General features: G+C 36.5%; 1 protein-coding gene across 1 annotated transcript in view; it reads left to right on the top strand.

The window, feature by feature from the left end:
* CDH11 (cadherin 11) overlaps positions 1-10,617 on the top strand; it is a 134,025-nt gene extending 123,408 nt beyond the window's left edge. The window contains exons 12-13 of the mRNA XM_032231406.1: positions 7,732-7,983; positions 9,809-10,617. Of these exons, the coding sequence (XP_032087297.1) occupies positions 7,732-7,983; positions 9,809-10,305 (749 nt within the window). The 3' untranslated portion in view covers positions 10,306-10,617. The remainder of the gene's footprint in view (positions 1-7,731; positions 7,984-9,808) is intronic.
* The last annotated feature ends 6,586 nt before the right edge of the window (positions 10,618-17,203 follow it).

The following is a 17,203-nucleotide window of genomic DNA, read 5'->3' as shown; positions in this document are numbered from 1 at the left end:
CAAATCAAATATCTATTATGCAAGTACAACAATCTAAATCTAGCACTTTCCCAATCTGAGAAACCAAAAGTATAAGACAAAGACAATTTTAATGTAAAATCCTGATTTGTCTACTATGAAAGATCCTAGTATTAGTAGGGCATCAGAGATCTAATCAATGCACTTCATTTCCATTTAGCCTCCTTTTAGCACAAATTTGGCTTCAGGCATCTACTAGAATTTCAATGAATGGATTGTGCAACTCTCAATTGCTGTGTAACAATCAGTAAGGTTATGCTAAAGTTCCATTCAGAGATGAGGTTCATAGTCAGTTCAATAAACTGTTCAAACCAAAGGGAATTTCCTAATCAGATGCACAATCCTGACAGAATCCCTGAATTATATTGGAATATTTTTTTTTTAAATATACCGGGAATCTAATCCACCCTAGTCAATACTTTGGATCAAAGCTTCTATTGATTAGCATTTCCAAATTGACCCAAATCATCACATTAACCAACTGAATCAAATAGATGTCCCTAATTTGTCAGAAGCAATCTGAACATTCTCCCAGAGTGTTATGGGAGGATGTTTTACACTGAATCAGATAAATAACCAACCAACCTTGCATGGGTTTCCTGAACTTTTCAGCGATGAAAGGTTTGAATTTAAAGCATTTCACTTTCAGCTAGCAATAGCTTCAGATTCAACAGCCAATCCCACCCCATTTCCCAATTAAGAAACTGCAAATGGTACATATAACAAAGGAGTAGCTTTGATAAAACTTAGTTTCTGATTGTGTCAAAGGTGCTTTTTTCAATGATAGATGATAGATAGATAGATGGATGGATGGATGGATGGATGGATGGATGGATGGATGGATGGATGGATAGATAGATAGATAGATAGATAGATAGATAGATAGATAGATAGATAGATAGATGTAAGTAGATAGATGATGGATGGATGGATGGATGGATGGATGGATGGATGGATGGATGGATAGATAGATAGATAGATAGATAGATAGATAGATAGATAGATAGATAGATAGATAGATAGATAGATAGATAGATAGATGTAAGTAGATAGATGATAGATGATGGATGGATGGATGGATGGATGGATGGAGAGAGAGAGAATGGATAGATGGATAGATTAGAGAGAGAGAGATACAGGGAAAGAGATATACAGTAGATAGGTAAGTAGATATATGGATGGAGAAAGAAAATGGATATATAGGTATCAGAAGATAGATGATAGATAGATAGATAGATAGATAGATAGATAGATAGATAGATAGATAGATAGATAGATAATTTTTTCCTTGAGGAAGAACACATTTCACATCCCAAAAGCTTCATCAGTTTTGACTGGATATTAGTTATTTTAGTCAACTAATCCTTCCATTCCCTCCTACCCTCCGCCCACCAGTCAGAACTGATGAAGCTTCCTGGGTGTGAAATCCTCAAGAAAAAAAAAAAGTCTAGTTTCCTTTTCAAAAAAGCATTGTTGATGCAACAACTGCCTCGGTCAGTGGCTGACTGAGAATTTTGATAGACATTTAATTTCTGATTGAGTGCTTATTGGAAATGTCATAAAATATTCAAAGTATTGCTAATTTGGCCTCTAAAGCGCATCGAAAATGATGAAGTGAGCTGCAGCTCATCAAACTTTATGCTTTAACATAAAGTCAGTTGGAAATTCTTCCAGATGTTTTCTGATTTTGTGTTACCAAAGACTAACAGAGTTTTCCTCGCACAATGAAAACATTAGTAATTTGCCTACTAGAGTTTTCTTTTGGAAAAAAAAGTTCCAGGAATTCATAGGGAGAAAAAGTAGGTCAGCTCCTTATGTTGATCTGTTGCCACGCAACCTAAATTATTTAGTAGCACAATTCATAGAAACCATAGAGCTGGAGGGCTTTTAAAGCTAGAGGACTTTTTAAGCTATCTATTCCAATGTTTTGCCTCACAGAAGGAATTCGAGGGGTACAGTCGATATTTACTAAAGATATTTACCTAAAGCATGACTATCCTGTCTCTACTTGAGCATAGTTTTCTTTAATATATAATTTTAATTGAACACTTTGGAGACAGATAAATATATAGAGATAGATGATACAGATGTAGATAAACTGAAGGTATAACTAAAGACAAAAATATAAGGAATGAAATTAAATGCGTAAACATGGGATTTACAAATAGTTTGTAATGATAATTTTCCAATATTACCAGAAGTGGTAGAGATGCTTGAAGATTTTCACTAAAGGAAACCCTAACATCTTTGTAATTTGTTTCAGTGCTTATCCATCCTATTGGTCCAATGATATTTATCATTTCTGTAACAAACCATTAAACATTTTTACTTTTTCACTGATTGGAAGATAATTCCAATCAGTGGAAAATAATCAATGATAGAGTCACTGTACACAAGAGCCGAGGTGGCACAGTGGGTAGAGTGCAGTACTGCAGGCCACTTCAGCTGACTGTTATCTGCAGTTCAGCGGTTCTAATCTGACTGGCTCAAGGTTAACTCAGCCTTCCATCCTTCCAAGGTGGGTAAAATGAGGACCCAGACTGTGGGGGGCGATATGCTGACTCTGTAAACCGCTTAGAGAGGGCTGAAAGCCCTATGAAGCGGTATATAAGTCTAACTGCTATTGCTATATTGCTACTATCAGGCTGCCTGATTTATTTTTCATTGATGGGATCAATGCAATACCTTGTGTGACTTTTGTGAATCTAGAACTTCTGTATTCTATCTGTAGGTTATATCTGAAAATTAGTTATAGGAAATCACATATAATTAGAGATGAGTTCAAATAGTCTTTGAAAATTCTCTATCACATTTCTGGACAAACATTTTTTTTGAGGGAATACCTTTTTGAAATTTCTTCAGGGGAAGGAGAAGATTTCCAACAATTGCTCAATGGTTAGATTCCTCTTTATTACTACTACTGAAAATTCCAGGGAGTTGTGGAAAGTGTGGAAGTCAGAAAGACTGGAGTTTATTATTATAGTGATACATCTGACATTTCTTGACCATCAATTAAATAAATAATTGCCAAAATGCTACTCCTATACAATTTTCTGAAATTTTCTTTTTGAAAGACATTTCTAAATTCTCTTTTATCAACACTGCTGACTACCCATTCAAATAGAATTGTTAATCCTCAGAAGAAATCAGTAATGACCACTCTTTAACAGGATTAAATCATTGTGTGAATCAGACCTTAAATGTAATCAAGCTGCCTTCTTTTGTGAACTTAAAAAAAAATGAGGTATATGTTCTAGGCTATTGAAGCTCTTGTTTTACTGACCTTCAAATTCTTTGCTACTTTTCTGCTTTCTGCATGACTACCATCAATGATATTAGATCTGGTCTGAAGAATTGTATTTCTCCTCTAGTTTAGCAGCTAGTAAATATAACTATTTACGATGACCTTTAATTGGTTCACTCTGTCTTCTTCCATCCAAAACACACACACACACACACACACACACACAAACACACAAATGAATATTTCAGTGACAATAAAACAACCAAAAGTAATTTTCCAGATTGTTCTGAGAAAAATAAAAGGTAAGGAAATAAAGGTTTGCAGGGCTAAAGCACAATAAATAGAAATAACAGCAACCAATATACAAAGAAGTCTTGAAGTCTTTTTTTTCTGAATTTTCAGCGGTATGAAATGAATATTTTCATTGTTTTCTCCCTTCAGCATCAACACATTCTGAGTCAAATCAATCAAATTGCTGAAGAATGGTGTGGGTTCAAAAATGATAAAACAGTTGTAAATTGTTGATTGAATTTGGAAATATACATTAGAATTCAATGTTTGATATCAGAAAGCCTGAAGTTAAGCAGAGGGAGGGAGAGGAGAGAGAAAATATCTGAAAATGTGCCTTGGCATTGTTGCTCATCTTATCCTGTTAAAATAATGCATTGTTTGTTTTTGGAAATAACAATAGAAGAACCAAAAAGCAGAATCAAATCCCCCAAGTACAGTAGTGCCTCAACTCTTTTGAAACTCATCTAATTTGGTACTCAACACATTTTGACGTGAACATTTTATCCCAGTACTCAGTGTTTGTTTGGTACACAATGCACAAGCTAGAACTTGTGATTGTTAACTACTTTATTCATTATGGGAAAAATTTGTTTGATACTCATCACAACTCCTGGAACCAATTAATGATGAGTACCCCAAGGTACCATTTTATCAGTAAAATAGATACAGTGAAACTAGACATTCAAGTTTTCTTTTGTTGAATAGTTTAGGATATTTCCCTATCAGTCTGGACATGGACATAGCCAGTAAAATGAGAGGAAAGAAAAGAGAAGATACAAACCTCCACCAAGTGTTCTACAAAAAGATGCTACACAGATATTTCTGTAAATGTGATTTTTCCTGACCTGATAGTTCACTGGTTCAGATAACAAGCTGATTATGCCTCAGCCATTTTCATTCTTTAGCTAATACTGGAATATATGTCACTTCCAATCATACATCAAGTTTCCAGTTTTATTTATCAAAACCCTATTGTGGTAAAAGTTATACATTGCTTCCATCTAAAGAGAGCTCTAATGTTACTATAATGCAAACGCTTCTCTTGGGATATTTCTCATGCTTTTTTCAGAGCATTATTTTTTTTTACCCTAAAGTAAGGGAAAAAAATTGACGCTGAAAAATATCTATCCAGGATTTTATGATATAGGGCAGTGATGGCTAAGTTTTTCTAAAGGTGTGCCAAAATTGTGTCCATGCATGCTATGACACATGCACACATACCCACCCACCCATGCATGTGTGCATGACTACCCCATGTGTGTGTGGGGGAGTTGCCCTCCCCAAGCTCTGGAGGCTTTCCTGAAGCCCTGGGAGAGTAAAAATGGTCTCCCCTGGCCCTCTGAAAGGTCAAAAATTAGCTGGGCGGTGCACACATGCACTCCAGAGCTGAGGGCTGTCATGCCAGCAAATATGCCCCATGTGCCACCTGTGGCATGCATGTCATAGGCTTGCCATCATGGATATAGGGTCCCTTGCTTGAGCAGAATACAGAATACAGAGTACTTCTCCAGAATACTCGAAGATCTGTAGAAGATCTCCAAAGTCCCTTCCAACTCTGTTATTCTGTATTCTATTCTGTATAAATTGAATCTTTCATAGCGCAGAATCCTAGTTAACATAGAAGCCAGTGCATGCGTAACTATGTGTGATGGTTTTTATTCTGCAGACAGTTAGACCTCCAGCAGGAAAATCATCTCAGTAAGGTCAGCAGGGGCTCAGATTTCAGTGCAGTATTACCTAGGCTCCTTAATTGAACTGCCCATAGTCTTTGGTTTGAATGCAAAAAGTCTACAGAGTGACTCTACTATCACTTTCCTGTCTGCTGCATGGAAGAGAAAGAGAAGGTATCATCTGAAGTTTAGAGTAGGAATGGGGGAAGTGAGAATGACATGACAGGTGTATCCAATTTTTGATGCTAGCCAGTCACCTTCCAGTATCCTTTTGCAGATTGTCCTTCAGAGGAATTTGGTCCTCAGAGTTACCTGCTTGCTGTAAGAAAATCTCTTGGTGCACAAGGGTAGCTACTTTGGATCCAGGAAACTCCATTGGTACAAAGTTTCAGCTGGATCAGGTAGTGATTAGTCCCTCCTGTGCTTTAGAGCTTAAAATACTTTGCAAGACAGACCACACAGTGTCAATTATATTTACCTAGAAGTAGCTCCTACCGAGCTCCATGGGACTTCCAGATAAAATGCATTTAGGATTATAGCCTTGTGTTACTTTAATGACAGCTTGTTCCTAAAGTGGCCAGTTTAACACACGCAAATAGACATATAGTCTTAGCAGAATCCTTTCAGACAGAGAATATGAACATATTTAATACTAGCCCGGTACTGTAAAATTATCGCATCTAATTATAATCGCAGACCCGGGATAGAAAAAAAATATACAGTAGCTTGCTCACCCAATTTTAAAACAGTAAGTAAAGCCCTAGGAAATGATAGCGTTAGAAATTTCTGCATTGAGCTAAATTTAGTTTTTGGCCTGGCGTTTTTGGAGGTCTGCCTGGTGACATTATGTCTGAATATCTGCCATTTTTTTTCATGTGCTTAAACAGCAAAATATCTGCCAAAAACAATACCCAGGAAATATAGTGGAAGAAAATGTTGGCAACTAAATTTGTCTAGGTTTTTTGTTCTATTGAGAAGGAGCATATAAGCCTTTATCATTTTCTATTTCTCATAAAGGGAAGTCTCATTTGAAGTAAGTTTCACTTTTGGCACAACCATGCTTCTACTTGGCCATAGTATGGAAGTGATTTGTTATAACCATCTTCCAGATTCCCCCCTCCCCTTTTTTCAACTTCCATGTTAGTCTGCTTCCAAATTACAGGCACTATCTGAATATATCCAACTGAATAAGCAAAGCAAATGAAATAAAATAATACCCTGAACTTGACATCGTATGAGATGAATTGACTGATTCTTTAAAAAAAAGTCTTGCTACAATTTAATTGACTTCAGGCTTCCAAATGCAATAGAAATCCAAAAATAATAAGCAGCAACAAAAAGAAAACTAAAAAACATGAAGAACACAAAGGGGTCTTCTGTTCCAAAAGACCCTCCAGAATAACCCAGTCTCCAATAACTTTTAAAAGTTGAGCAAGAGTGAAACAGATCTATGTTCTATGTAGAACTTGTCAACTTTGGCTGGCTGGGGAGTTGAAGTCCACAAGTCTTAGTTGTTCCCTGCTGTAAGGGAACACTAGTTAACACAAAAAGAATGCCTGAAATTGCCCAGAAATGCTTTCTGGTTGTTTCCTTTATGGCAAGGACCTTGAAGACCATCATCATTTTTAACAGCCTGAAATCTCACTAAATTGTCATCTCTTATGTGAGTTCAGGGTTTTCAAAGTATCAAAAGATTACAATGTGTGTTAATCTTGTGAAATGCTTGTGAAATTTTCTTTTCATTTTTTTTAAAAAAATTGCTGATATAAAATTGACTTTCCATTGTATATTTGTGTAGTAAAAATAATACATGCTGAACATGTGTAAAAATGTTCAGGGTTTTCAAAGTATCAAAAGATTACAATGTGTGTTAATCTTGTGAAATGCTTATGAAATTTTCTTTTCATTTTTTTAAAAAAAATGCTGATATAAAATGGACTTTCCATTGTATGTTTGTGCAGTAAAAATAATACATGCTGAACATGTTTAAAAAGGAATAGATGGGCAAAATAAGAATTGAGTTTGCAAAACATAGAATATATATTTCATGGAATTCTGATCACTGTGGGTTGAAGGATGGATGGATGGATGGATGGATGGAAGGAAGGAAGGAAGGAAGGAAGGAATCCACATACCTAAGGCAGAGAACATTTGCTTTATGAGTAATTCTCAACTTACAACCACAAATGGAACAAGAATGTAAATTAATGTTGAACTCGTAATTCTGGATGGTTTTTTTTTTGTTTTTTTTTACTGGATCACCTCATAAGGCTACCACATTACAAAAACACTCCTTTCATTGAGGCAGTTCATTAATGGTATTTTTGCAAAGCAGGACAATATGTGGATTAATCGTACCTTCAGACAATGTCATTCTGAAAAGAATATCTGTGTTCAGGAGAAAGGAGCAAACCAGTTGAGTAAGTGTAGGAAGGAAGGCAATTCCATTTTTTGGGGAAAGGCTTTAATACTGAAAGGCAAATGTTGCTATTCTTTTATTTAAAACAGATAACTCTGCAAGCATTTATGCAAAACGCACAAGCTTCAGCCGACAAATGCAAGATCAGTATGCTCTGGATATTGTGATAAGCGATGGTGGAAACCCTCCTAAAAGCAGTACCAAACCGCTTCCTATTCGAGTTTGCAGTTGTGATGGTAATGGTGGTGTGATCTCCTGCAATCAAGAAGCCTACATCCTCAATGCTGGATTAAGCACTGGAGCTTTAATAGCAATCCTCGCTTGCATTGTGATATTGTTAGGTAAGGGCATTTTAAGTTCTCCCTCTCCCTCCCAAACACTTTACCTGGACTATTCTCCCCTCTTTTGACTATGATCCAAGAACAATAGCAAGACTCTAAGACTCTTTTTTTTTCCATTGGGAGAAGCTAAGAGTCTCCCAAACTACCTGAGACATGGACCAGGATCATTATCCTACACCAAGAGTCTCCAAACTTGGCATCTTTTAACATTTGTGGACTTCAACTCCCAGAATTTCTCAATCATCCATGCTGGATGGGGAATGCTGGGAGTTGAAGTTTACAAGTCTTAAAGTTGCCAAGTTTGAAGGCTCCCATCCTATACCATTTCAAGTGACATCCAGGTTTTCTCTTAATCCACACCTTCCTTTTGAAAAGAGAAGTTCTAAAATACAGGTTGTAACTTATTCTAGATTACAGCGCTGATATCTAATATTCTGTCAGTTAATTTAGTGGCGAGGGAGGGAGTAGTGAGAATTGACCTCTTTTTTCTTGAAACCTCTAAAATAAGTTTTCCTGTCTCAACCAAACAAGTAAATCTTGGATAATGAGACATGAGTTGATATTCTTCTTCTTCTTCTTCTTCTTCTTCTTCTTCTTCTTCTTCTTCTTCTTACTCTTCCTCTTCCTCTTCCTCTTCCTCTTCCTCTTCCTCTTCCTCCTCATCTTCTTCTTCTTCTTCTTCTTCTTCTTCTTCCTCCTCCTCCTCCTCCTCCTCCTCCTCCTCCTCCTCCTCCTCCTCCTCCTCCTCCTCCTCCTCCTTCTTCACTATTGTTGAAGATACTATGGATATCCTTTAACAATTTTGTGGAAACTTTTCTTTTTCATCTGTGTGACCACCATTCTTTTCTGCCACTTTCATACAAAGGCCCATTATATCTGAGATATCACACTACAATATACGGTTCAGACCAGTTCTGGTGTACCCGTAGCAGAAATTTTGAGTACCATATTTTTCAAAGTATAAGACACACCTTTGTCCCTCAAAAAAAAAGGCTGAAAATCTGGGTGCATCTTATAGACTGAATACAGCATTTTTGCCTCCCTAAACCTTGCCCTCTTCACCAAAGTGGCCATGCATAGCTTTTAGAAGGCTTTCAGAGAGCTCCTGGGGGCTGGGGAGGGCAGAAATGAGCAAAGAAACAGGCTGATTTTGCTCAATTTTTCCCCCTGCCAGCCCCCAGGAGCACTCTATACACCTCCTAAAGGCTGTACATGCCCTTTTTTTGACAAAAAACGGGCCTGTTTTCATGAAAAATGGGCCATTTTTTGCTCATTTTTGCTCCACCCTCAGGAGTAAAACAAGCCTCCTAAGGGCTATTCATGTCCTTTTTTTTTTTTTTTTTGAAAAAAAATGGGCCTTTTTTGGGAGGTTTGCAGAGTGCAAAACCTTTTTTTAAAAATTTGTCTCTTCAAAATTTTGGTGTGTCTTATACTCCAGTGTGTCTTATACTCTGAAAAATATGGTAGTTCAGAGAACCAGCAAATACCACCTCTGGCTGGCCCCGCCCTCCCGCCCCAGTTGTTCTCTGTCCTATATTCCATTGTTTCTTAGCTCAGCTGATTCGTATGGCAGAGGAGATTGCTGCGCCTCAGCTGAGCTAAAAAATAGTTCAACTCACCAGTGCTGATGGTGGTCTTTGACTGCTGTGCATGCAAAAGGCAACAAAGGGTGTTAGGGGTACTTCCTGTTTTCCCCCCTATTTCATTTCATTACAGAGCCTTCTTACTCAATTCAATATAGCTTACACTTTATTTTGAGATATAGGACTTTTGCATGAATCATTGCTGGTTTTTTTGTTTTTAAAAACATCTTCTCTTTCCTCAGTGATCGTTGTGCTCTTTGTCACCCTAAAACGACAAAAGAAAGAGCCTCTCATTGTTTTTGAAGAAGAAGACGTACGGGAGAACATCATCACTTACGATGATGAAGGTGGTGGGGAAGAAGACACTGAAGCTTTTGACATCGCAACTTTGCAAAATCCAGATGGTATCAATGGATTTATTCCTCGCAAAGACATCAAGCCAGAGTACCAGTATATGCCCCGACCTGGGCTTCGGCCTGCTCCCAACAGCGTTGACGTGGATGATTTTATCAACACAAGAATACAAGAAGCAGATAATGACCCCACGGCTCCTCCTTACGATTCCATCCAGATCTATGGCTATGAAGGGAGAGGATCAATAGCTGGTTCGTTGAGCTCATTAGAATCGGCAACCACGGATTCTGATCTAGATTATGACTATCTACAAAACTGGGGACCTCGTTTTAAGAAACTAGCAGATTTATACGGCTCCAAAGACACTTTTGAAGATGACTCTTAACAATAAAGTTCTCAATTTGGCCTTAAAGAACTGTGTCTAATGTGCTAAAAAAGAATAATGAAAAAAAAATATTCAGAGGAAATGTAAGCAGGTATTTTTTAAACAAAAAAGTGAAGAAAAGTTCATATTCAGCGTTTAGGTTTGATGGGGAGAGGGTTCTTTGATGAAGAAAAAACGGACAGGAAATACTGTGAAGTACCTTTTCATGGGGGGGGAGGCTAAGATGGGAGTTGGGTCTCAACCAGTGGTGAAATTCAAATTTTTAACTACCAGTTCTGTGGGTGTGACTTGGTGAGCGTGGCAGGGGAACAATACTGCAAATCCCCATTCCCTTCCCACTCCTGAGGGAAGGATATTGCAAAATCTCTATTCCCACCCCACTTTGGGGCCAGCCAGAGGTAGTATTTGCTGGTTCTCCAAACTCCTTAAATTTTCCGCTACCGGTTCTCCATAACCTATCAGAAGCTGCTGAATTTCACCCCTGGTCTCAACTTTGCTAGAAGGGGGAAATGATCTCTTATTAAAAAAAAAAAAAGACTAAAACAGATTTAAGTGAAAGGAAATTCTAAATGCCATCTTAGAACCGAGGGGCAGTCTTTTTATGTACTCTGAACAGTTAAATCTTTTATGTCAAAGAAGCTTCCACAAATTAGAAAAAAAAAAGATAACAGTTCCGAGCTGTAATTTCGCCTTAAACTATGGACACTCCCTACGTAGTGCATTTTTAAACTTGAAACATATAATATCCAGCCAGCTTAAACACATATGATATATGTACAGGACAATGTACAATTATAATGTCTCTTAAGCATCCAACTTGTTTCTGCTGACTCTTGTAAATCTTTTTGCTTATACTTTCATCTTAATCTAATACGTGCCAGATATAAAACTCTGTCTTGTTGCAGTGGGAGAAGCCCTATTTCTATGTCATTTTTAAATGTATCTATTTGTACAATTTTAAAGTTCTTATTTTTAGTATACATACAAATATCAGTATTCTGACATGTAAGAAATGTTACATCACACTTATATTTTATGAACATTGTACTGTTGCTTTAATATGTGCTTCAATATACGAAGCAGACTTTGAAATAAAAGATTCTTTTTTACTACTTGCTCTGCTTCTTAAACGTGAAAAAGGGGATTTAAAAAAAATAAAATGTACTATAGCAATATTTTGAATTAGCACATATGTCCTTTAAAACCCTATTTATTTCTGGGTTACATTTTTGTGGACTTGTTTAATGTGTTAGGTAAGTTCTTGCATTTATAGAAATACTGGTTAACATCTGTATTGAATTGGAAGGTCCTTTGCAGACACTAGGAAGGTTTTTTGGTTTAATCCTACAGTACCCTAGATTGTTGTTGGATCAAGAAGGTTTCTGCCCTTTCAGCAAACAATAAAACCATAGATTTTTCTTCATCTATATCTCAATTAAGAATACCATTGAGATAATAGCAAAAAAAAAATATAATACAGAGGATTTCACCTCCAATAAGAAAACAGGCTGATGAACCATTTTATCGTTGTTGATTACAGAAACCTTATTCATTAAATTGGGATTGTTTTGTTTTACTCTTCCTTATGTAAACACAAAGACTGTAAGCTGTCAGAACGTCAAATCTGCATCAGAAGTAGCTTTTGAGAGGGAGTATCATATCTTTGAATTCTTGAAAAATGACCAGTTGTAGGTTGAGAACTACCGAAACATTTGGAATTCTAGGGGAGAAATACCACATTAAAATGTCTTGAAAAACATTACTTCAACCTGGGACCTCACTGAATATTATTAATAATGCTTAAAATTAAAATTATTAAAAATGTTATTAGTCTATTCTCCATTAATTTGTTTTTTTTTAATGTTTAACTAGTGGTCTTCTGTTCGCATTTTAAATAGTGAATTCCAAATAAGAATCATTCTAATTTCAAGAAGGATTTCACTTTTGTCAAAATGAAACACATGGCTAAACATTTTGCATCATCCTAAACTGAAATTTTTCAGAATTTGGCTTCTAATTGCTCATTCTAATAAAAAGAAATGACATTATTTTCCAGCAATGGGAGAGTACCAGGAAAGAAAAATAAAAGGTTCTTAATTCCTTCCAGAATGTTGCATTGACAAGAACCTAAAAGACATTCATTAGCACAATGTTTCTGCACCCTACTCTCTATTCATGGCCCCTTTTCATGCGCTTAGCTCTTTTGTCACATCATATCACATAACTAGGCAGCAATGGAAGCAACATTCATAGGCTGCATTATTTATAGGCAGCTCTTTTTCACCACTTAAGATACATGCTGACTACATCCAAATGAAGGTCTGCCAGCTCTTATGTGAAGGATACCACAAAATGTTCAGGGAAACATGTTCTCAAAATGTTACAACCAAATGAAGAGAACATGGGAGAAACACAAAATGCCTAGGCCTGACCCCATTACTAAACAAAGGAATCAGGGACCTAAATACATACCACTATGAAGGAAAGAAATAAAATCTAAAGTAGGAAAAATTTATGTATGTCCGAGAGGAAGAGAGAAACTATATTAAATATCATTCTGCGGTTCTGTTTCCAAACATTTTGATGCAGAATATAATAATACATTGGTTAAAGTCCTACAACCTTCATAGTTAGGTTCACATACTAGATGAAGTCACAGTTAGCCTAACTATAGATTGCTGAGTTAGCCTTAACTAGCTAGGTGTATACATTATATCACATTAAGCAGCAAATCTATGGTTTACAAGCAGTGGTGGGTTTCAAAAAAATTTGGAACCTCTTCTGTAGGTGTGGCCTGCTTTCCGGGTCCACTGGTGGAACCGCTTCTAACTGGTTCAGTAGATTTGACGAACCGGTTCTACCGAATAGGTGCGAACTGGTAGGAACCTACCTTCGTTTACAAGCCATAATACCAGGTTTTGTAAGAGAAACATGAGATGGAAAAAATCATGCAGTGATTTAGAAACCATTTGGGTGGTACAAAAAAAGAGAGACGTAAAAATCTTGAGATTAGGGACTTAGTTGGTAAGCATGTAAGAGACTGCACTGAATTAAAAAGTTACACTGTTAGTATTTACACTCTCCCCCAAATCTAAAATTAGATCTTTGATTTGCAGGTGAATTTGGTAGAAATTTAAGATGTTTTAGTGTCACTATTAGAGTACATCATTACAACCCATAACTTTTTTTATATGCTAGGATTTTTGGGGGAAAGGTTCATGAATAAAATGACATTTGCTTTCACTTATAAATTTGCTTAATGTTTGAATTATTTTCCATGAAAATATAGTTTTTTTTTAAAAAAAAAAAATTCTGTAAAGTGTAATCTTCCCTAACATTGTTCTTCTCACCTTCCCACCGTTATAAAAATACACTTTATAAAAATACAATGTATTTTTAGTTCCATTTTTTATTAGTTTATAAAATATAAAATGCAAAGAAAAATAAAAATGGTGGGAAAGGAGGGGAGGAAAAAGGGAAGAAGAAACATGTGGGGTAGGATAAAAGGGGGAGGGGGGAAAGCAATGACTTCTGACTCTTTTTAGCACAGTAGAATAAGATAATAACATACCAGCCTCATCTTTTTGCTTTTACATAGTAATATATACTGGCCATTTCTATAACAATAAACCAATCTAATCAGCAAAACCCAAGGTCAAAGTTTCATTTTTTCCCCCACCTCAAGCACAAAGTCCAGAAGCGGTTTCCAAGTGGAAACAAGTTAGCTGTATGTTTTTGTTTGATTGGGGCACTCAATTTAGCCATCTGTGTTAATTTCATAAGTTTTTCAGCCAGTCATTCATTGCAGAAATTAAAGTTAAAATGTATTTTTAAAAAAAAAAACCATATCGTTTTGTAGTTAAATGAGATGTACTATGACACTTTTTTCTATATAGTTGCCTCAAATCCATCAGTGGAACATTTCTTTGGTATCTGTAATTTGAACTCATACATTACTTTAGTGCAGTGTTTTTCAACCACTGTGCCGTGGCACACTAGTGTGCCGTGACATAGTGTAAGGTGTGCCGTGGGAAAATTACTTTATATATAGTCAATATAGGCACAGAGTTAATTTTTTTTAACATTTTCTAATGGTGGTGTGCCTCGTGATTTTTTTCATGAAAAAAGTGTGCCTTTGCACAAAAAAGGTTGGAAAACACTGCTTTAGTGCACCTTCAGAGTATGTTACAGCTAGTCTTTTTGCTGCTGTAGATCATTTTTGTTTAAGATTCAAAGTGATCTAGGTTAGGGATGTTCACACCAATACTAAATTTCAGAAGACCCTATATTTCCTCGGAGGTATTTACAGGCATTAGAAAACTGTAATGGTTGATATGTGGTCTAGGCTGGAGATTTGTTAAATGCCTGTTGCATAGTGTCACAAACTTTACAGAATACTGTACATATCAATTCTTGTACTGCACATTTGGCTCATATTATTTTCATTTTCTGCATTGTGAATGCAAACAAGGGCCAAGCTGAAAATTCTGAAAAACAGATGATTGTGGTAAAATCAGCCATTTTTAACAGAATATGAGGAAAGTGAAACCTTAAAATGGAAGCTAGAGATATTTTTGTTTATTTTCTAGGTAGCCATTCCATTTCTAATCACATCTAAATTTTAGTAGTAGAATAGTACATAACAATATTAATAATAAGATACATAAAACATATGAGAAATAAAATAATATATTTGCGGAAATAGGATTGCAAATAAATGTTTGCAGTTGCTTATTTATTCAATTTATATTCTGCCCATCTCACTTTCTGAAGTTATACTTCTTTTTGCTTTCAGAGGAATACATATTCATTCATTGATGGGAACCAACTGACTTTTACACAATCCAAAACACAAATTGTTCCTTGAATTCATAGGAATTAGCTACATTGTGCAAGTTGGATTTGATGAATCAGCTTGGAATTCTTTATAGCAATTTTTCTTCTTCTTCAAATCTATCACTATGCACACATACATACAGACAACACAACATAATTAGTTCTTTTTGTATGTAAATATTTTTAGTGACTACAGATTATACATAAGATATTCTGTACTTGGTGTACCAAAACATATCACACAATGAACAATGAAATGCATACTATTTATATTATAAACCACTCCAGAAGTCTTTTTTAAAACCCAGTGTCAACATCTGGGCAATTTACTCAGCTGAAGCAGGCTGTGTCCTCTTAAAATGAAACACTGGAAAAATTGAGGGCCAAGTGGGGAAAAAAAGAAAAGAAAACATTATGAGCTTCAAGAGGCCAAATTCATCTCTGAGTTCATCTATTGTAGTCAATGGACATGTACCAAAGATGTGGTTGGCTGTATGCAGACTTAACACACTGCCATTTTATACTGCCAAAATCATAAGAAATTCACTGGCTGCCAGTGTATATTATTCAACTTTCATTAATTCAAGTAAGAACCATCCAATTGGTTTAATTTAGATTCTTGATGTAACTGACTGCCGACCATCTGTTTCCCATCCTTGAGCACCAATAGGCCAACATTTTAGATGAACAGTTTGTTCAAAACAGAAACCTGGAAAACGCTAACGCTTGGATACCTCCAAAAATCTTGGTGGCTCTTTTAAGGGTGGGAGGGAGAGGGGTTGATGCTTAGCTTCCTTGTTCGAGTTTTCTTCCAAGGCTGACTCGAATTACATATTCCTCCCATGTTAGAAATGATTAAAGGATTTTGCTTGACAAACTGTCCCATATGGCTTCCTTTGGAGTATGTAAAGGTCATTGCTTCTGTTAATACAATGATTGCAAATAGCACTCTGCCATATGATTCTGTTCCTCCTAACTCAGATTGGCAGTTTTTATTTGACAATGTGCATTCCCCCTCCCCCACTGTGGGTGGCTTGAGGTAGGTGTGAATTGCAAAGGAATGCTTAAAGGCCTTTTGCTAACACAATAAAATAAAGGTAAAGTTCCCCTTGCACATATGTGCTAGTCATTCCTGACTCTAGGAGGCAGTGCTCATCTCTGTTTCAAAGCTGAAGAGCCAGTGCTGTCTGAAGACGTTTCTGTGGTCATGTGGCCAGCATGACTAAATGCTGAAGGTGCATGGAGCACTGTTACCGTTCCACCAAAGGTGGTTCCTATTTTTCTACTTGCATTTTTACATGCTTTTGAAGTGCTAGGTTGGCAGAAGCTAGGACAAGTAATGGGAGCTCACTCCATTACTCAGCACTAGGATTCGAACAGTCGAACTGCCGAGCTTCCTGATCGAATACTGTTACCCTTCCACAAAAAGTGGTTCCTATTTTTCTACTTGCATTTTTACATGCTTTTGAAGTGCTACGTTGGCAGAAGCTGGGACAAGTAATGGGAGCTCACACCATTATACAGCGCTAGTGATTCGAACCGCCAAACTCCCAAGTTTTCTCTTCGACAAGCTCAGCATCTTAGCTGAATGCAATTTTATACCAGTTGGGCCAAAGAGCTGGGTTGTTATCTGTTGTAAGTCAATGGATGTCTTCATTGATTTAAATTACTTATTTACCAAGGCCATATCATAAGTTACAAAACGTTTTGCTGCAGTTCAAATGCTCTCCTGGTCTGAGAGAACCCACCCCCACAAACACTGCAATGTGCACAGGAAATATGCACTTTAAAACATCATGGGATTATTTAGTGCTAAATTAAAAAGGCCTGTCTAATTATTGAATGTGCAAAATTAAACTAAAACAGCAATTCTGAAGTATCTGCTTGTCTCCGAAGATGAATGCTTAAAGGGAATATTGTGTGTTTTAGAGTGTCAATAAAGGTACTTACTCAGCCATTCTATTACTCTAGTAATCTGCCCAAACTTCCTAGAGGCTCACAAGATATAAACAGTACTAAAACATCATTGGTAAATAATGATAAAACTTTCAATGTAACATAA

The sequence above is a fragment of the Thamnophis elegans genome, chromosome 14 (genome assembly GCF_009769535.1).
Source record: "Thamnophis elegans isolate rThaEle1 chromosome 14, rThaEle1.pri, whole genome shotgun sequence".
Lineage (NCBI taxonomy): Eukaryota > Metazoa > Chordata > Lepidosauria > Squamata > Colubridae > Thamnophis > Thamnophis elegans.
This window is presented reverse-complemented; position numbering and strand designations above follow the sequence as displayed.